At 35.4% G+C, this 21,283-nt stretch overlaps 3 protein-coding genes across 3 annotated transcripts; all 3 read left to right on the forward strand.

Moving 5' to 3' along the window:
• The first annotated feature begins 1,471 nt into the window (after positions 1-1,471).
• Positions 1,472-4,077, forward strand: LOC129877656 (cytochrome P450 76A1-like). The gene is made up of 2 exons (XM_055953176.1): positions 1,472-2,446; positions 3,056-4,077. Exons 1-2 carry the CDS (start codon positions 1,535-1,537, stop codon positions 3,671-3,673), a joined length of 1,530 nt encoding a protein of 509 aa, XP_055809151.1. The 5' UTR covers positions 1,472-1,534; the 3' UTR covers positions 3,674-4,077.
• Positions 4,078-12,641: 8,564 nt separating this feature from the next.
• LOC129877730 (subtilisin-like protease) lies at positions 12,642-14,862 on the forward strand. The gene has a single exon (XM_055953257.1). The coding sequence runs from the start codon at positions 12,649-12,651 to the stop codon at positions 14,842-14,844; it is 2,196 nt and encodes a 731-aa protein (XP_055809232.1). The 5' UTR covers positions 12,642-12,648; the 3' UTR covers positions 14,845-14,862.
• A 2,028-nt stretch (positions 14,863-16,890) lies between these two features.
• On the forward strand, positions 16,891-17,342 carry LOC129875553 (subtilisin-like protease 1). Its single transcript, XM_055950862.1, has 2 exons — positions 16,891-17,172; positions 17,251-17,342. Exons 1-2 carry the CDS (start codon positions 16,986-16,988, stop codon positions 17,340-17,342), a joined length of 279 nt encoding a protein of 92 aa, XP_055806837.1. The 5' UTR covers positions 16,891-16,985.
• Positions 17,343-21,283: the final 3,941 nt, after the last annotated feature.

Raw genomic sequence — 21,283 nt, forward strand, 5'->3', positions numbered from 1 at the left:
TACCGATACTGCCCTCGTCTATTTCAAGGCTGATGTTGGTATATACTTTTTAAATCCCTTTTTTTTTTCTTCAGTCACTACTTAAAAGTTAAAATACACTTTTAATGATTAAGAAAACTTTATTTATTTATATTAGCCAAGTCAACTATTAATGTTAATTTTACCAACAAAAAACAAGTTCAACTACTAATGCCGGCAGAATATATGAGGAGTTGGCAGGCTGTACTAATCTCTTTAATTTATTTTTTAGTTACGACTAAAATATAAATTTAACATGATATATGATTAATTAAATAATATTTTAATTAACAATTTATTTAATTTGTGAAATTTACAAGAAAAGAAATTAAAAACACATATATTATTTAATTAAAGGTTAAATCTACTAAGATTGATATCTTAAGGACAAAAACAAAAAAAAAATTCAATATTTAAGAAACTAAAAGAACAACTTCCCCCCAAAACTTAGCTAATAAAAGGTTTGTTGTTCAATTTTGACAGTTGTTTGCCAGTCTGATTTAACAATGAGATACGTAAGTTGAGTTAAAGATATTATTAAGAAAACAATGTGTATTTTTCTAACAGTTTAAATTTTTAGATAAGACAGTTACACTATTTAATTAAATATCAGAATGAGATTTGCATATAAAAGATATGTCAAAGATATAATAACACAAGAAAAAAAAAACTTTCTTCAATAGTGTAAGATTCACATAAAGGTCAAGAAAGCAAAGGCTTGAGGGCTGAGGTCCCAAACTCATTTTTTACTAGTATTAAATTTATGAATTAGTTAAATAAAATAAAAAGAATTGGGTATTTGAAACTAAAAAAAATGTAGATATAGTCATCAATAATGCAGGTTTTGACTTATTTTCTAGATTAAAAGTATCATGAGAAATAATACAATAAGACAATACGCTTATCGATAAATTTAATCAGAAAAAGACTTGATTTTTTTTTAAATGTTTATATTATTAATAGAATAACATTAACAGTTCCTATAAAAGTTGAACCTGCACAAATACGATTTTTCAAAATTAAAATTGATAACTTCTTATCTAAGATAAACTATCTTAGATAATTAATATCTCAAGAGAGATTGAATAAATAGATGTATATATGTATATATATATTATCTAGGAAAAAAGGTTCAAATATGCCATCGAACTTTGAGAAAAATAGATGTATATATATTATCGATGACATATTTGAGCCTTTTTCCTATTATTTATTGGAAAAGAAAATTCGTACAAGGAAACAATAATAAAAAAATTATTAATATCTTTGCATCTCAAAATATAAAATTATAGACTTCAAATTAAAATGTAATCCTAAGATACTTTTTCTTAAATTAAAATTTGATTTTAGACCACTAATTTTATTGAATCATAAACATTGTGTTTTGATAAATTGAACCTATAAATATGTTTGTTGTTGACTTGCCAACTACTACTTATTCCATTTAAAGAGTAGCATGTGCAAATAGGTGAAAACAATCAAAGTCAGTCAGCTAACATCATACTGAATTCAATTCATGGAGTGTATTTGGGGATATGTGTTTTGGTCTGTTATATCTGTGATGTTGCCATTCTTACTCCTCCACTTACGCCGGCGAACATTAAGGATCAACGATCGCCGGCAGCTGCCTCCCGGGCCACGAGGGTGGCCCATGTTCGGCAGCATGTTCGAGCTCGGAAACGAGCCACACAAGACATTAATGGATCTAAAACAAAAGCACGGTCCAGTGGTTTGGCTAAAGCTCGGTTCTATCAACACTATGGTAATTCTCTCCGCGAAAGCCGCTGCAGAGTTCTTTAAGAACCACGACGTGGCTTTCGCAGAGAGGTCAGTAACCGAGGTGATGAAATCACACGGTTATAATAAAGGATCACTGGCTTTAGCTCCTTATGGTACTTACTGGCGGATCATGAAACGAATCATGACCGTTCAAATGTTAGTAAACAAACGGATCGTTGAAACAGTGGAAGTTCGTCGGACATGTATCGATGATTTAATCGAATGGATAGAAAACAGAGAAATGAACTCATCTGGCGGAATTCACGTGGCGAAATTTGTATTTCTCGCCTCGTTTAACATGCTGGGGAAATTGTTGTTATCGCGCGAATTAGTGGACCCAAAATCAGAGAAGGGGACTGAATTTTTCGCGGCGATGGTGGGGTTTATGGAATGTTCTGGACACCAGAACATTGTGGATGTTTTTCCATGGTTGAGATGGATTGATCCTCAAGGTTTGAGGAGGAAGATGGATCGCGGGCTTGGGAAGACAATTGAAATTGTTTCGGGTTTTTTGAAGGAGAGGTTCGAAGAAAGGGAAAGGACCGGAGAGAGGAAGAAGGATTTCTTGGAGGTTCTACTGGAATATGAAGGCAAGGGGAAGGATGAACCAGAGAAGATATCAGATCAAGAACTCATCTTGATTATTTTGGTAATTTTGCATTTTACATAACAAACATTATCATATTTCTTTCTTTTTTTGTATTAATTTGGGTGATCCGATGATCGTCTCTCAATGATGAGAACAAGGTAAAGTTTGAAAATAAGTTTAGTACTTGATTAATTTCTCGATCGATCTAGTTTAGTAGATACCAAGAGGCAGAATATTACTTACGGATTCAGATAAATCAATCACTTTTGCTTAAATCCAGTATTATATATTTACTTGTGAACAGAATAACTAAGACGAGCTATGTGTTTAGTGACAGTTCAAATCTCATAAACTTCAAATGCCGACTGATTTTTCTACCTGTCCAACCCACAGTTCAAGCTTCTTGATTTCCACTTTATTTAGTGAGGGAGGAATAAAACACACTTCAACCTCTATTACTCGAAATTGAATTTTATAAACTTGAGGATAAAGAAATTTAATGTGAAATTTAATTCACTATAACAGATTATTACTTTTTTTTTCCGATTACGTTATTAAATTTGTTGTAAAGAGTTATTTTTTATTGTAAGTTAACTTAACTATATATAAAAAAGGATACACATCGTCACTATGCATAACTTAAACTTTTATATGAATGGCTGAATGCAGGAAATATTCTTAGCTGGTTCGGAGACTACCAGCAGTAGCATAGAATGGGCAATGACCGAGCTGCTATGCAATCCAGAAGCAATGGAGAAGGTTAAAACCGAGCTATCCAAGGTTCTTGGAGATACCAAGAAATTCGAAGAAGATGACATCGATAATCTCAAGTATTTGCAAGCTGTTGTAAAAGAAACGTTAAGATTACACCCTCCAATTCCATTTCTAGTCCCAAGAAAGGCAATTCAAGAAACTGAATTCATGGGGTATCATATCCCTAAAGGCACACAAGTTTTCGTGAATGCTTGGGCAATTGGAAGAGATCCTGAATGTTGGAAAGACCCTCTGGATTTCAAGCCAGAAAGGTTCTTGGAATCGAATATTGAATACAGGGGTCAGAATTTCGAGTTTATTCCGTTTGGTGCTGGGAGAAGGATTTGTGCTGGGATTCCGTTGGCTCATCGGATGTTGCATTTGGTACTCGGATCGTTGTTACATGAATTCGATTGGGAGATTGATATTTCTGTTCTTGATGAGGCTTTGGATACACAAGACAGAATGGGAGTGACGGTTAGAAAACTAAAGCCATTGAAAGCAATTCCAAAGAGAAAAAACAGAACTCTATGAGTAATGAAAGACTCGAGCGGGCGTTGTATCAAAAAGAAAAAGAGAGAAAATTCTTAGCGTTGTGATAGGATCTACTCTTAAACTTTGTACTTATACCAAATACTTCAAAAAGGCTAGAAGATAATACCCTTGCAATCCAAGGAGATTGGATCCCAACCAGTATAAAACATCTTGTGTCAATTTTATTATTCTACACTTTCAATATTGTACTTCTAATTATGTCAACTACCGTCGACCAACCAGTCCCACTAGTTGACTAATACTGAAAAAAGGAAGAAAAAGAGCAATTCAACCCCCCTCTTGCACTTTCAACGCAAATAGAGATAAGATAATAAATATGGATGTAGATTTAAAGATATTGGGTTTGTAAGTTGAGATCAATTATATTAATCATCACAGTCCACATCGCTTCATTTATAACCGTTTGAAATTAGTTGATGTCACCTATATGAATTCTTATTGGCTTTATCTTTTAAGACCGTTTGTTTAATTTCCAAAAATAAAAAAACTAAACGAGACGAGACGACTCCTTCACTCGTTTGGCCATGAATAGTTTCTACTTTTTTTTTAATTCTATTCCGAAAGAATTATCTGGATATAGAATTGTTACAATATTTTGGAATTAGAATTATTTTGGAATTAGAATAAACTCTAGAAAGTTATTTTCACTCCAAATCCCTCACAAAAATTTAAAAACAACTTCTATTTTTATTCACGTCCAAACATAACTTCTCCAATTTCCAAATACAATTTTTAACTTGAAAACAAATACTACTGTTTTCTAAATCCATTCTCTCCTCTTTTTTTTTTTTGATTACACAGTAAAACTCTAGTAATACAATGTTTAATGAAAAGTAGAGCAAAGAAAGATTCAGACTTGTTGTATATCTTCTTTTCGATGCAACACTTGTATTTATAGTGCAACAGTCTGATCTTTTCTTTTTAGAAGAGAGCAACCCAAGAGTGTTGATCCTTGAAAAAGGCAATGTGAATCCTTTTCCAAGAATAAAGATGATGGCTTCTACTTTGGACGAGATATCTTTCCTGATTTTGAGTATCTCCTTGATGCATTGAATCTAGGAAATCTTCAATTAGTGTCCATCTGGAAGGTCTTCAATTTGCCATACTCCTTCAATCAGTACTCGTCTTTATTTATCCATCCTTTGGTTATGTCACTTATTGATTTGTTCCCTTTCTTGACAGTTGGTCTTCAATCATTTTTCAATCAATTTAGGAATTTCTTCTGATCCCTTTAGTTATCTCCTCAGATTTTGGGGAATCCTATCTTCCAATCAATATTTAGTGATTGATTGATGCTTTTCTTTTTGTTGTTAGATTTTTCCTGCAAAGAGACAATTAGTAATCATTAAAATCTTTCACTATCAATTGTCAGTAGTGATACTTCCCTGATATTTATGTGACATAGTTTGCTGCTCTTTTGCTCCCCCTCAGTTGTATGCCTTTGTTTGATATATCTAAAAAAGATATTATATATGCAAGTTCCCCCTTAATGGGAGTATACAATAGCTCCCCCTTAATAGGAGTTTCTCTTGTTTGATGGAGATTAACTCTATCCTTAATACCTGAAAAAGATGTAATATATGCAACCAGACAAGGCAATATATATGCATAAACATACAGATAGTAGGCATGGAACATAACTAAATCTCGTTCTTTGGCATCAGCAAAAAGGAAAGACAAACCAAAACATTAAAGTCTTAGAGCATGAAAGCTCATTAACAAAACATAGTTTGAGCAAGCAAAATAACAGATTGTCTTAGAAACACAGCCACAAAAGCTAACGAGGACGAAAGAAATAGATAAGGGTATTGACAATGGCAGTTGACATGGCTTCAAATTTGTTAGAGACAGTGATAGTGAGAGCAATAGAGCCAACTTGGATTTTGTTTGCAATCTTCACAGCTTCTTTGATGACCTGTTCAAGCCTTAGACGAACTCGGGCTACATCAACACCTGTTTCCTTGGTGACATCCTGAACTTTGACCATTTTAAAATGTGTAACAAGCAGGAGATCTTTGAAGTTGTCGAACCTTTCATCCAAATCAGTGACACGAGTGAGAATGTCACTTAGCTGAGTAATAGAGATAGTCAGGGCATCCAATTTTGCATCCATATCAGCAATCTTCTCAAGAGCGGTGTTTAATTTCTCAGTGGACACCGAGGTGGAAGAGGAAGGTTTCCCTTTAAGGGAGTCCCCAGCAGGATCATCAGCTTCATTTTTAAGCACCCAAGAAGATTTATGCGAGAATAGCCCATGCTGATGAATGCACGAGAATCATAACACTGCTTAAATATGAAGAAAGGAGGGTAATCACCCAAGCAAAGATGATTAGCTTCCAGGATACGAGAGATAAGCATACCAAAAGGAAGGCTAGAAGGCTCAGAAATCATTTCTGCCATGGCTGAGAGAATGAAGGACGAGAGATGAAACTTTTTCTGAAAGACAAGACAATAGGTCAACAAAGTATGAAGAAAGGGGGGTAATCACTCAAGCAAAGATGATTAGCTTCCAGGATACGAGAGATAAGCATACCAAAAGGAAGGCTAGAAGGCTCAGAAATCACTGCTTAAATATGAAGAACACTACTTAAATATGAAGAAAGGGGGGTAATCACCCAAGCAAAGATGATTAGCTTCCAGGATATGAGAGATAAGCATACCAACAGGAAGGCTAGAAGGCTCAGAAATCACTTCTGCCATGGCTGAGAGAATGAAGGATGAGAGATGAAACTTTTTCTGAAAGAAAAGACAATAGGTCAACAAAGTATCACGTTGAGTGAGAGTAGAATGAGAGCCAGCATGAGGAAGGAGAGTAGTTGCCACAATATGAGCTATGACACGGGATTCAAATGACAGGTGCTTAGGTCCCAATTGAGATGGAGGTATAGCAAAGGGATAAAGGGAAAATTCTTCATACAAAGAAACATTAGTGCTTCCAAAAATTATATCATCAACATAAATTTATATTATCAGATTGTCAGATTCAGAGTTCTTGATAAACATGATAGTATCAATTTTTCCTCTTGAGAAATTGTGATTAATAAGGAAGGTACTCAGACAATCATACCAAGCACAAGGTGCTTTCTTAAGTCCATATAAAGCTTTAGACAATTTAAACACATGATAAAGAAATTTGGTATTTTCAAAACCAGGGGGTTGTTTACCAAAAACTTCTTCTTCTATAAAATCGTTTAAGATAGAACTTTTAACATCCATTTGAAAAAAGTTTAAAACCTTTATGGGAAGCATATGTGAGTAGTAACCATATTGATTCTAACCTTGCTACAGGGGGGAAAGTTTCATCATAATCGACCCCTTCTCGTTGAGAGTAACCTTGTGCAACTGGTCTTGCCTTGTTTCTGACCACTTTTACGCTTTCATCAAGTTTATTCCTAAAAACCCATTTTGTTCCAATGATGGATTTAGGTTTGGGAACAAGAGTCCATACTTGATTTTTCTCAAATTGATCAAGCTCCTCTTTCATAGCTTTTATCCAGTAGTCATCAGTGAGGACCTCGTCAATCTTTTTTGGTTCGGATTGTGATATGAGAGCAACATTTGATTCATTTATCCTTGCTGCTCGAGTTTTCATTCCTTCATTAATATTTCCAATGATGAATTTGTTTGGATAATTTGATTCACTTCTCCATTCATTTGGAACAACATCAACTATTTGCTCAATAGACCTTTTTTTTCATTTGTTGGATCAATAATTGAAGTTGCTTCTTTGGAAGTTTTGACCATCAGTTGACTTTCATCCTCATCTGTACTAAATCTTTTCTCAACAGATTTGTTAATATTATCAAATATATAACATGAACAGATTCTCCAATGCTTGAAGTGCGTTTATAAAAAATTCTATATGATCTACTAGAGTTTGAGTAGCCAAGAAATATACCTTCATCACTTCAAGCATCAAACTTACCAATATTATCTTACCATTGTTATGGACAAAACATTTGCACCCAAATGGATGAAAGTAACCAATATTTGGTTTCTTTCCATTCTACAATTCGTAGGGAGTCTTCTTCAGGATTGGTCGAATTAGACAATGATTTAAAACATGACAAGCAGTGCTTACTGCTTCAGCCCAAAATTTGTGAGGAAGAGAATGTTCAAGATCATAGTTCTTGCCATATCTTGAAGAGTTCTGTTTTTGCATTCTACCACTCCATTTTGTTGACGAGAATGAGGAGTTGAGAAATTATGTGAATAACATTTCTCATTGTAGAAATCTTCAAATAATTTGTTTTCAAATTCTCCTCCATGATCACTTCTTATGGAGGTTATGTAGTAACCTTTATCTCTTTGAAATTTTTTCACAAAAAACTCAAATTTTTTGAAGGTATCATCTTTGTGAGGGAGAAACATAATCCAAGTAAAACGAGAATAATCATCAAAAGATAACGAAAGCGTACATTTTTCCTCCGATGCTAGCTATTCTTGTAGGACAAAATAAATCCATGTGTAGAAATTGTAAGGCTTGCTGGTTGTTACAATATCTTTTAGAGGAAAGGAACTTCTAGTTTGTTTACCCATTTGAAATGCATCACATATATGTTCTTTGGTATAGTCCAACTTAGGTAGGCCAACAACCAATTCCTTCTTTGCCAGTTTCTCAATTAATTTCATACTTGCATGTCCTAATTTTTTGGCCATATCCATGGATCTTCAGACATTGAAGCAAGACATAGATGTTCTCCTGTATTTTTTACTGAACCTAGGATATATACATTTTTCTCCCTGCTTCCTTGTAGAAGATTTTTGCCAATTGAATTTTCTACCAGACATCCAGTTTTTCTAAATCTCACAAGATATACATTTGTGATGTCACAAGAGTCATTGAAAGATATAGTGCCAATAACAATAACAATTCCTTTAGAATTATCACCAAAGCGAATACTTCTACCTTTATAATCTGCGACACATTTAAATAGATTTTTGTCTCCTGTCATGTGATTTGAACACGCGCTATCCAAGTACCATTTTCCTTTTGATTTTCTGCGATGTTCCTGCATACACAGATAATTACTTTCTTTTAGATACCCAAGCTTTCTTGGGTCCTTTATGATTAGAGTTATCATAATTTTTGGGTCTCCAAATCCATCTAGAGGTATCATTATTTCGAAACCAACAATTGTATGATATGTGACCAATTTTACCACAATAGTAGCAATTTTTGGAAATAGCTTCACTTGAAAGGGATTTGATACTGTTTGATTTAGAATCCATTGACCTATCTGACAAGGTTTACTAGTTACAACTAAGATAATTTTCATTTGAACCAGAACTTGATTTTTCAAGAGATTTACCAGAAGATTTGGAAAGACTTGTTTTCAAAGAACTAGGTTTATTTTGAAAACTATTCACCATGGTTTTTAACTCATGCATTTCTTCATAGAGAAGATCTTTTTCAACTTCACAAACCTCCAATTTTATTTCCAAATATTTCTTTTCCGTTTGAATATTTCTAAAGTCAGTAAACTTATGATTTTGATCAGAAATAGCATGATCAAGTAATTTCTTGAATTCAATGCAGTTAAAACATACCCTAGTATTTGAGTCCTCTACTTCCATGAAACACATGTTTCTAGTCTCTTCATTTTCATTATCTGAGTTGTCTTCATCACTCCAACTGCTTAGAGCTCTATTTTTCTGAACACCTCTGGAGTAATTTTCTTAGCTTCTGAATATTCACTGGCTTTGTGTCCATATTTTTCACATCCATAGCACTTGCCATCATTCCTATTTTGATGAGTTATATATTTACATTTTGAGAATCCTTTCCTTCATCTATTGTTTCTGGATCTTCTGAATGATTCCATAACTGATCTAGTGATTAGGGCAACTTCTTCTTCTCCTATTTCTTCTTCTTCTTTTTCTTCTTCAATAGCTTTGAAAGCAACAATTTTCTTCTTGTTTTCCTCTTGACCTCGTTTGTTTAGGTGAGTTTTCTCAAATGCTATGAGACCTCCTCTTACCTCATCATATGTTAGAGTGTTCAAGTTCATGCTTTCAAGAGCCACAACCTTAGCATGCCATTGTGGAGGTAAGCTTCTAAGAACTCTTCTTATGTCCTCAATTTGAGGAGAGATTTTTCCAGAAGCTTTGAGTTCTCCAATAATTTTGCTTAGCCGTGAAAACATGCTTTCAATGGATTCTCCTTCCTTCATTTGAAATAGCCTATATTCATATACTAGTAAACTGATAATAGTTTCTTTCACTTTGTCAATTCCTTCATATGTCACTTCAAGTTTGTCCCATATTTCCTTTGCAGTTTCTCAACATGATATTTTTTCATATTCTTCACCACTGATAGCATTATAGAGAACATTCTTTTCTTTTGAGTTAATTTGAATTGTCTCCATCTGTTCATCAGTATATTCTCTAGACTTGGAATTGTGATAGATTGTCTGTCATCTGATCTCTTAAAAATAGGAATATGAATGTCTTCAAGCTTGATAACTCTCCAGACCTTCACATCATAAGACTTGATGAAGGTTTCCATTCTTATCTTCCATTGAGAAAAATGTTTGCCATTAAAGTATGGTGATCTAGTTTGAGAAGTTCCTTCTTGAAATAGAGCATCCATGAGGTGGGGGGGGGGGTTGAATTGCTCTTTTTCTTTCTTTTTTCAGTATTAGTCAACTAGTGGGATTGGTTGGTCAACTGTAGTTGACAGAATTAGAACTGCAGCATTGAAAGTGCGGCATAATAAAATTGCTATAAGATGTTTTATACTGGTTGGAATCCAATGTGAATCTTACTCCAGTCCTCTTGGGTTGCAAGGGTATTCTCTTTTAGCCCTTTGAAGTATTTGGTGTAAGTACAAAGTTTGAGAGTAGATCCTATCACTATGCTCAGAATTTTATCTCTTTTTCTTTTTGATACAACGCCTCACCAACAAAGTTATTCTCTCATTTTTTTGATTACACAGTAAAACTCTCAGTAATACAATGTTTAATGAAAAGTAGAGCAAAGAAAGAGTGATGATTCAGACTTATTGTAGATCTTTAGATCTTCTTTTTGATGCAGCAATTGCATTTATGATGCAACAGTCTAATCTTTTCCTTTTTAGAAGAGAGCAACCTAAGAGTGTTGATCCTTGAAAAAGGCAATGAGAATCCTTTTCCAAGAATAAAGATGAGGGCTTTTACTTTGGACGAGATATCCTTCCTGATTTTGAGTATCTCTTTGATGCGTTGAATCTGGGAAATCTTCAATCAGTGTCCATCTGGAAGGTCTTCAATTTTCCATACTTCTTTAATCAGTACTCGTCTTTGGAAGGGCTTTATTTAGCCACCCTTTGGTTATGACACTTATTGATTTGTTCCCTTTCTTGACAGTTGGTCTTTAATAATTCTTCAATCAATTTCATCAATTTAGGAATTTTTTCTAATCCCTTTTAGTTATCTCCTCAGATTTTGGGGAATCCTATCTTCCAATCAATATTAATTGATTGATTAATGCTTTCCTTTTTATTGTTAGATTTGTCCTACAAAGAGATAATTAGTTATCATTAAAATCTTGCACTATCATGCGTTTCTAAAACTTAACAACAATTGTTCTTTCTAATTTGTTTTTTTAATTAATATGTATTCTTGCCCACTTTGTTCTTTTACTATCACAACACCTGTTTTCATCGAGTTGAGGTGTCTAGATGAAACCTCATGGAATAGGGGGGTCGAGATATTGGAAAAGTGCAGTACGAGAGTGTACTTGGCTATTCGTCCAAAAGAATATTAAGCAAATTCAGATTATTGGCTTCACACCACTAAGAATTTTCTACACCTCATATGTAGCTCTCAATATATTCAAATGTCAAAGTGGGACTTTGTTCTCACACTGAACAATCTCTCCCTCGACCTAAGTTTCACGTGGCTCATCACCATAATCCACGAGTCTCCCCCTTAAACCTTAGTTCCATGTGGCTTGTTACCATGATCCACAAGACAATTCCGAGATTCACTATGTGCTACCCACATCGTTAAAGTATTTTTGGAAACCAAAGCCCGCAACTAGCTTCTACTTGTGTGCGCATATCCGATTTTGAAAGTGTAAGCAAATTGAGCCCAACACCTACATCACTCCGCCATCCCCATACTCATCCTACTGAAGCTAGACTCTGAAACCAATTGTTTGGCTGAACCAGCCCATAGATACTCTTAACAAGGTGTGAATTGTTTGCTTTGGGCCAAAACCACATGACATTTCACAAAGTTCTCACAACATTAAGAGATTCAACACCTTATATGTAATGGCCTAGCCCGCTAATGATATTGTCTGCTCTGGACCATTACAAATGGTATCAGAGCCACTCATGTGTCAGCCTTCGATATGGGACAGGGTTCAACTAAGTTTAGGCAAATCCCGATTAGGCGGGGCAAACCTCAGTGCTGAGTCTAGGCAAATGTAGGGCAAACCTTAGCGAGGACGCTGAGTCCATAGATGGGGTGCATGTGACACCCCAAATTAAGATAAAAAGTTTCACATCGGCAAAACAAAGGAGAGATGTTGAGTATATAAGTAAGCAGGTCTTACCAACTAGTGACGCATTTTAAAGCCGTGCGGGCTTAGGCCCAGAGCGAACAATATCACTAGTGGGCTAGGCCGTTACATTATATGTAGGCTCCCACTCTGTTCAGCTATTAATGTGAAAACTTTCCCAGAATTCAGAGGATTTTCCTTCCTTGTAATACTGATTAGATTATTCTTATTTTCAGTCAACTTACTAATTATGGATTACCGTCAGAATAATTATTTTTTACAAATCAAGTCCTTGTTTCAGTTTGAAAAAGTTAATATGGATAATTTGGCAGAAAGCTGAATTACTGACAGTAATAAATTAAATATGATCTAACCAAGATTATATACATCTAATCAAGATTATGTTAATTGAACTTCATTATTATATATACACATCTTGCTAAAGGTGCTAGTCACCAAAACAAAATATGGATCTAAAATTCATCTCTACCTTTCTCTGCTTTGTCCTGATTCATTCATCAAAAACATTTGGTGATCATTTCACTAATCAAAGTGATTTAGAAACCTATATAGTACATCTTGAATTTCATGATCAAGTTCTCTCTAATTCAAAAGATTTACATCTCTTGCATCAATCATTTTTGCCTACAAATTCGAATCACTCATCGCGCATTTTGTATTCTTATCGTCACGTGTTCAACGGTTTTGCTGCTAAGTTGTCATCAGATGAAGTAAAAGAAATGGAACAAAATCCCGGTTTTGTGTCAGCGCGTCCCCAAAGAGTACTTCAGATGCACACCACACACAGTCCAAGTTTCCTTGGCTTGCACCAGAATGTTGGCTTGTGGAATGCATCAAGTTCAGGTAAAGGTGTGATTATTGGTTTATTAGATACTGGAATTGATCCTCAACATCCTTCATTTAATGATAATGGAATGCCTAATCCACCCCTTAGATGGAAGGGCAAATGTGAGTTCAATGTTACAACTAATTGTAACAAGAAGCTTATTGGAGCAAGAAATTTTGCAGACGAGGCTACGTCCCCTTCGGACAAAGCTGGACATGGGACACATACTTCAAGCACAGCTGCGGGGAACTTTGTGAATGGTGCCAATTTATTTGGTAATGCTAATGGCACGGCTGCTGGCATTGCACCCCGAGCCCATGTGGCCATGTACAAAATCTGTGATGGATATCATTGTCCAGAATACATGATCTTAGCTGGTCTTGATGCTGCAATTGAAGACGGTGTGGATGTGATTTCCATTTCAATTGGTTTAGAACATTCTCCGCCTTTATATGATGATACTATAGCTATTGGCGCGTATAGCGCGATGAAGAAGGGGATTTTTGTAAGTTGTTCTGCAGGAAATAGTGGACCGGATAGTGGGACTGTGACAAACGGGGCACCGTGGATTCTCACAGTTGGTGCTAGCGCAACAGATAGAAAGATAAGGGCTGTTGCAGTTTTGGGTAACGGAGCTGATTATGAAGGAGAATCAGGCTTTCAACCAAAGAATTTTTCGCGAAAACTGTTACCACTTGTGAATGGTAAGGATTGTGATTCGTTGTATTTAAGTGGTGTCAAGGGTAAAATAGTGTTGTGTGATACAAGTGGTTACTTGTCTAGAAGTGAGAAAGGAAAAAGTGTGAAAGATGCCGATGGTGCTGGCATGATTCTCATGAACGAAAAGTATCGTGGCTATACAACATTGTCAGAATATGATGCCGTTCCCATGACACAGGTTAGTTACTACGACGGACAAGAGATCATAAACTATATGAAATCAACATCAACACCAGTTGCAACGATATCATTCAAGGGAACGAAGATTGGAGACAAGCACGCGCCAACAGTTGCTTACTTTTCTTCTAGGGGACCATTTATGCAGAGTCAGGGCATACTAAAGCCGGACATTGTTGGACCTGGAGTGAATATCCTTGCAGCGTGGCCAACCCCTATAGGAGGTGAGACAACATCTGCATCTTCATCAGCAATGTTTAACTTCCTTTATGGAACGTCGATGTCTTGCCCTCATCTTGCAGGAGTTGCAGCATTGTTAAAGAGCGCACATCCAAATTGGTCTCCAGCTGCAATTAAATCCGCAATCATGACCACAGCTGACCTCGTTAACCTTGGAAACGATCCAATTCAGGACGAGACTCTTGAACCTGCTGATCTGCTTACAATCGGATCAGGGCACGTAAACCCATCAAAAGCAAATGATCCAGGACTCATTTATGACATCCAGCCCAAAGATTACATCCCATACTTATGTGGCTTGAACTATACAGATGATCAAGTCAGTTCCATTGTGAATAAGAAGGTGCATTGTAAATCAAGCATACCTCAATCAGAGTTGAACTATCCGTCATTTTCTATTCCTAAGAAATCAAGTGCTCAAACTTATACAAGGACTGTGACTAACGTCGGAGAAGCAATTTCAGCTTACACAGTTAAAGTATTTGGGCTAAAAGGCGTCAAGGTGACTGTTAATCCTAAAATCTTGAAATTTACAGCGTCAAATCAGAAGGCGTCATATAATGTAACAGTTAAATCGTCAAATCTTACAGGTCATTCCCAAGGGTACATAATTTGGTCTTCTGCTAGGTATTCTGTTAGAAGTCCAATAATAGTATTTCCCCATATCAGTGTGATTTAATTGATTGGATTTGTTATAAGAGATGACTTCTTCATGGAGTATTATTTAGACAAATTTCTATGCTTTCTTATCTGATTTATTTAGTTTCTAAAAATTCAACATGAACAGATTCTACAACAACATTAGACTCTAAATCAAGTAATCTATATGTTTTCGAGTGTTGTGCATATCCTACAAATATACTTTTTATTCCTCTAGGACCTGACTCTGTTGTTTGATGGTCAGGAACTCTATAGAAAGATATATACCCCCACACTTTAAAATAAGAAATATTTGGTTTTTTACCATTCCAGAGTTCATAACGTGAAATATGCGTACTTTTTGAAGGTACTATATTTTATACATGACAAGGAATAAGTAGAGCTTCACCCCGCAAATTATGTGGTAAGTGAGAATTCAGCAACATAGAAATAACCATATCTACTAGAGATTTATTTTTTCTTTCAGCCAACCTATTTTGTTTGAGGTGTATAAGGAGCACTAGTTTGATGTATAATGCCTTGATCTTCACAAAACTTACTAAATTCACTAGAAAAGTATTCTCCTCCTCTATCACTTCGAAGAATTTTTGCTTGTATACATATTTCACACTTTCCTCCATGTTCAGATTTACAGTTAATATAACCTTTTTTGGACACATAATTTAAACAACCAAAATTTAAATGTCCTAATCTAGCATGCCGTAAATAAGAATCATACACAACAATATAAGCAGAAGCATACATGCCATCACAGTGACATCCTTTTCCTACAAATAAACCATTTTTATACACAATTACATGATCAAGCTCAATTACAATCTTAAACCCTCGCTTAGAACATAAACTAGTAGAAATCAAGTTCTTCATCATTTATGGAGCATGGAACACATTTACAAGACTTAGCTTCCTTTCAGATGTGAAATTGATCTTAATTGTTCCTTTTTCTGAAACTTCGGCTGGATCATGCTTGCCCATTAACACCTTTTCAGAATCTTTTACTTTTGAATAAGTCTTGAACATATTCTTGTCATGACAAAGATGAACTGTTGCACCAGAATCCAACTACCAATCTTGATTCTTTGTAGTTGTAGCAGCCATATTCAACTCTTTAACGGAGATCAAAGCAGCCAGTCCTTTGTGAAGAACTTTCTACAACGTTTACCTTCTCTGACTTTCTAGGTTTTCCAAATTAGCTAGATTTTTCAGTATCTTGAATGAAAATTTATTCCTACTTTCTTAAACCTGCAATCTCGAATCATATGGCCTTTCTTTTCACAATGATAGCAATCCATATTCTCTCTCTTTTTATTAAGTGACTCCTTGAAAACTTTCTGCATTGTTCTGACTAACATTATTAACTGTGAAACTAGAGATTGAACTAAAGCATCTCTAACACGAGTCTCACTTTTAATTTGAAGGTGAGTTCTAAACTATTCCACACTCAATTTTTCAGTAGAATACAAATTTTTCTTTCTATAGTTATTTCATGAAGAAGACAATTTCGAAAGAATTGCACCTATTAGAAGTGCATCAGGAATTTTCACTTCAAGGTTAGTTTTGAAACTAAGATTTGTAACTCATGAATCTTATCCGTGACATGCTTTATATCAATCATCTTAAATTCAAAATTCTGCAGAGATAAGAGTTTGTCGATACCTCGTTTCTTATTTCCATATGCGATCTGCAACGATGTCCAGATTTTCCTCAGAGATTTCGAATTTGAGTACAGATCATACAAACTATCAGTGAAAGTATTCAGAATGTGACTTCAGCAGAGCAATTCATCTTCTTCACATTTCTTCCTCTCTGTTTTGGTTTCATCAGTATCATCCGGGGTGTGAACAAGAAAATTATCTTGTCCTTTCAGAGGGTGAAATTTCATCCATCAAAACAATCTAGTTTGATCATGTCCTTTGGATTCTCAATAGCGCACAATAATTTCTCCATAACTCAATAAACTCTTGAACATATATGCAATTGAATCCGCTACTTCTAGATCCAAGTCATTTAGATACATATATATTAAATATATATAAGTAAACTTTACTCAATTGAATAGACTTAATGGGTTAGACCTTAAATGACCTTAAGGGATGCCTTTCCCCATCGATATGGGACACCCACTATATTGCAACTATCTCAACAGAGATCATAAACTACATGAAATCAACATCAACACCAGTTGCAACGATATCATTTAAGGGAACAAGAATTGGAGACAAGCACACGCCAACAGTTGCTTACTTTTCTTCTAGGGGACCATTTGTGCAGAGTCGGGGCATACTAAAGCCGGACATTGTTTTCCCTGGAGTGAATACCCTTGCAGCGTGGCGAACCCCTATAGGAGGTGAGACAACATCTACATATTCATCAGCGATGTTTAACATCCTTTCTGGAACTTCAATGTCTTTCCCTCACCTTGCAGGAGTTGCAGCATTGTTGAAGAGCGCACATCCAAATTGGTCTGCAGCTGCAATTAAATCCGCAATCATGACAACAGCTGACCTCGTCACTTGAACCCGCTGATCTACTTGTTGAGAATGATAAGAGCCATACAGAATTAGAGTCATGAAACAGCTCAATATATGTGTTCCTATCTACAGCTGTTACTCTGTAACTGCCTTTCCAGTTTTCAGTTAGTAGTTAAGATTAGTAGCGAGTCAGTTAGGATTAGTCCATGAAGTTAGTTATCACAACTATATATTGGGATATACTATTAACCATGTATCTAAGTTATAGTATTTTATTTTATTTAAAGACTTTTTATTTTATTTTATATATTACAATAAAGTCTTTATTTAAACAAACTATTGTGAATATATGTGTGTCCATTGCTTGTATGGTGGACGATTTTGTGTATGGAGTAATTTAACTCATACAAGAAAGATTAAAATTGTCGGTTCATATAAGTTATAAATTAAAGGTTGAGAAAATAGTCAAATCCCCCTCAACCTATTGCAAAGAAAAGTTAGGCAGCAAAAGTCAACAAAGGTTGCTGTCAACAAATGCTGCCTCTTTTTAAAAGTAAAAACGCATAGAAAAACAAAGGTAGGCAGAAAAATGCATTCTTCTTTTGACAAAATACAACGCGTAAAAATTTTAAGCGTTTTTGGTTCCTATAAACAGAGGGCTCTTGCCCTCATTTTAATCATTCAGAAAAAGAGAGTAAGAATACAAACAGAGTTATACACCAAGATAAATAATTTAGTCTTGAGTGTCTTCTTTAGTGAGTTGTTCCTTTTACAAGAGAGAAGTGTTAATTGTTGTTTTCTCCTTGTATTTGAGAGCAGTGTACTTTCATAATTGAATAGTAAAATCCTTCTAACCCGTGGTTTTTCCCCTCTATCTGTTTGAGGGGTTTCCACGTAAAATTGTTGTGTCCAATTTATTTTAATTATTTTCATTATTTTTATCATATCAAACTTTAGTTGTGGTGCTTTCTCCCCCCAACAGTGGTATCAGAGCCCTCAGTTATTCTGTCTGTTTTATGGAAAGGTACTATTCGTGAATAGTAAATTTTCGTGAATAGTAAATTTGGTGAAAAGTACTATTCACGTGAATAGTAAATTTTGATAACGGTACAGTTTGTCACGATTGTTCGCAAAAAAATTCAGAAATGATCTAGAAGGGTGTGAAGCAAATAACAATGTCGAATACAACAAAGTTTGACGTTGAAAAATTCAATGAGACTAATTTCTCATTGTGGAAAATGAAAATAAAAGCGATATTGAGAAAAAACAATTGCTTAGCTGTAATTGAAGGCAGGCCCACAGACTTTATTGATGACACCAAGTGGAACGACATAGACAGCAACGCAGTTGTTGATCTGCACTTGGCACTAGCTGATCAAGTGTTGTCTAGTGTGGCTGAAAAGTGGACGACGAAGGAAATATAAGATACTCTTACGGGATTGTATGAGGACAAGTCTTTGTATAATAAAATCTTCTTAAAAAGAAAATTGTATACTCTTCAAATGACAGAATCCATGTCGGTTACTTAACACATCAATACTTTCAATACTTTATTTTCGCAACTTACAACAGCGGGTTGCAAAATAGAGGGGACTGAACGTGCAGAGATTCTACTTCAAAGTCTGCCTGACTCGTATGATCAACTCATCATCAACCTGACAAACAATACAGATAGTCTAGTTTTCGATGAAATTACAACCGTTGTCTTAGAAGAAGAAAATCAGCGCAAAAATAAGGAAGATAGACAAGCAAGTTCGCAGCAAGCTGAAGCTTTGATGATGGTGAGAGGAAGACCAATGAAACATGGCCCCAGTGGGAGTCACAATCATGGTAGATTTCAATCAAGAAGTAAGAAAAATATCAAGTGCTACAACTGTGGCAAGAAAGGAAACTTCAAGAAAGATTGTCGGTTCAAAAAGAAGAGTGAACACCCTGAGCCATCAAATGCTCAAGGGAATGTTGCATGTACCTCGGATGATGGCGATATTTTATGTAGTGAAGCAATATCAAATAATAAAGGCAGAAAACGTTTCGCTGATGTTTGGATCATGGACACAAGAGCAATATGACACATGATTTCCCAGAGAGAATGGTTCCATCAATATAATCCTATCTCAGAAGGGTCTGTGTTCATGGGAGACGATCATGCTTTGGATGTTATTGGTATTGGGTCTATTAAAATAAAAATGTATGATGGCACGATATGCACCATCCAGAAGGTACGACATGTAAAAGACTTGAGGAAGAATCTATTATCTTTGGGACAATTAGATGATAATGGATGTTCATATAAGACTCAAAGTGGAGTCATGAAAATATCCAAAGGAGCGCTTGTAGTGATGAAAGCAGAAAAACTTGCTGCAAATCTATATGTGCTTAAAAGTGAAACACACCAAGAAGGAGAAGCATCAACCGCGTCAACAAGTTCATTTGAAAAATCAAAGATGATATGACATCGTAAACTTGGCCATATATCAGAATGAGATTTGAAGATTCTTGCTGAACAAAAGCTTCTTCCAGGGTTCAAAAAGGTTTCACTACCCTTTTGTGAGCATTGTGTTACCAGTAAGTAAAATAGACTGAAGTTTAGCAGTTCCTCTGCTAAAAGCAAGGAATTATTAGATCTGGTCCACTCTGATGTCTGGCAAGCACCAATGGAGTCCCTAGGAGGAGCGAAATATTTCGTGTCATTTATCGACAATTACTCCAGGAGAAGTTGGGTGTATCCAATCAAGAGAAATGCAAATGTTTTTTCAGTTTTCAAAGAATTCAAAGCACGGGTGGAACTTGAATCTGAGAAAAAGATCAAGTGTTTAAGTCAGATAATGGAGGAGAATAAACTGGTGATGAGTTTGATAACTTCTGTAAACAAGAAGGTATTAAACGGCAGTTCACAGTGGCATATACTCCACAACAAAATGGAGTAGCAGAGCGGATGAACAGAACCTTGTTGGAACGGACAAGAGCTATGTTGGCAACTGTAGGGTTGGATAAACCATTTTGGGCAGAAGTAGTCAAAACCGCCTATTATGTGATCAATCGGTCACCATCAACCGCAATTGATCTGAAAACGCCAATGGAGATGTGGACAGGAAAACCAGCTGATTATTCTCGCTTACATATATTCGGAAGTCCTGCTTATGTTATGTACAACACCCAAGAAAAATCGAAGTTGGATCTCAAATCTAGGGAATGCATTTTTTTAGGGTACGTTGATAGAGTCAAGGGGTATCGCTTGTGGAATCCCACTGCCCGCAAGGTGGTAATCAGCAGGGATGTTGTATTTGTTGAAAACAAGATACAAGAAAAAGAAGGTAGCACTTCAAAAAAAAATTAGAGACTACTACAGTTGAAGTTGAAGAAAAAAAATTCCAGTTTGTTCTAAAGCAGCATCAGAGCACGAAGAACAAGAGCAAGCTGAGATCGAAACTCCAGAAGTTCGACGGTCAACTAGGGAGAAAAGAGAAACTGCAATTGATCATTATTTTACTATTTAAAAAGGGAAACCTCAGGAATACTGCCTCAATTTCATCCTATGAAATTGGGCTTGCTCTTTTTCCATTAAAAAGAAATGTGATTTTTTTATCACCCGCCAAAATGTGATCAGGTGCACTAATAAATCATATACAAAAATGACATTGGTCTGTTTGTCGTATCCAAAATCTTGTTTTAATGAAAATGTAAAACAAGGGAGGTTATAGCAATTTCTCAGGCCGCAATAGCGTAATTCTACTGATCGAGTGTATGCATAGCTTATTATTACCTAGTGGAGGTAGTAGAATTATTTTTGAAAAATTCTCGGTTCAAGTGCAATAAATTCAAGTAAAAGAAAGAAGAAAATATTTTCATGCACTTTTTCTTAAGAGCCTTACCATAGGCTCATTGCACAAAACATTTAGCGTTCAGAAAATGTGTGTAGATATACACTCTCAAAATTGAAGTATGTTTTACTTGCCAACTAAACCAAGTTTAAGTGTTTATTAATAT

Source organism: Solanum dulcamara, chromosome 12, assembly GCF_947179165.1.
Source record: "Solanum dulcamara chromosome 12, daSolDulc1.2, whole genome shotgun sequence".
NCBI classification, from domain to species: Eukaryota; Viridiplantae; Streptophyta; class Magnoliopsida; order Solanales; family Solanaceae; genus Solanum; species Solanum dulcamara.

Excerpts from the sequence above, each read along its gene's own strand:
- LOC129877656 (XM_055953176.1), top strand. The coding sequence starts at position 1,535 with ATGGAGTGTATTTGGGGATATGTGTTTTGGTCTGTTATATCTGTGATG. Across the intron at positions 2,447-3,055 it reads AACTCATCTTGATTATTTTG|GAAATATTCTTAGCTGGTTC; the intron begins GTAATTTTGCAT and ends GGCTGAATGCAG.
- LOC129877730 (XM_055953257.1), top strand. The coding sequence starts at position 12,649 with ATGGATCTAAAATTCATCTCTACCTTTCTCTGCTTTGTCCTGATTCAT.
- LOC129875553 (XM_055950862.1), top strand. The coding sequence starts at position 16,986 with ATGAAATCAACATCAACACCAGTTGCAACGATATCATTTAAGGGAACA. Across the intron at positions 17,173-17,250 it reads GTGGCGAACCCCTATAGGAG|GAGTTGCAGCATTGTTGAAG; the intron begins GTGAGACAACAT and ends CTCACCTTGCAG.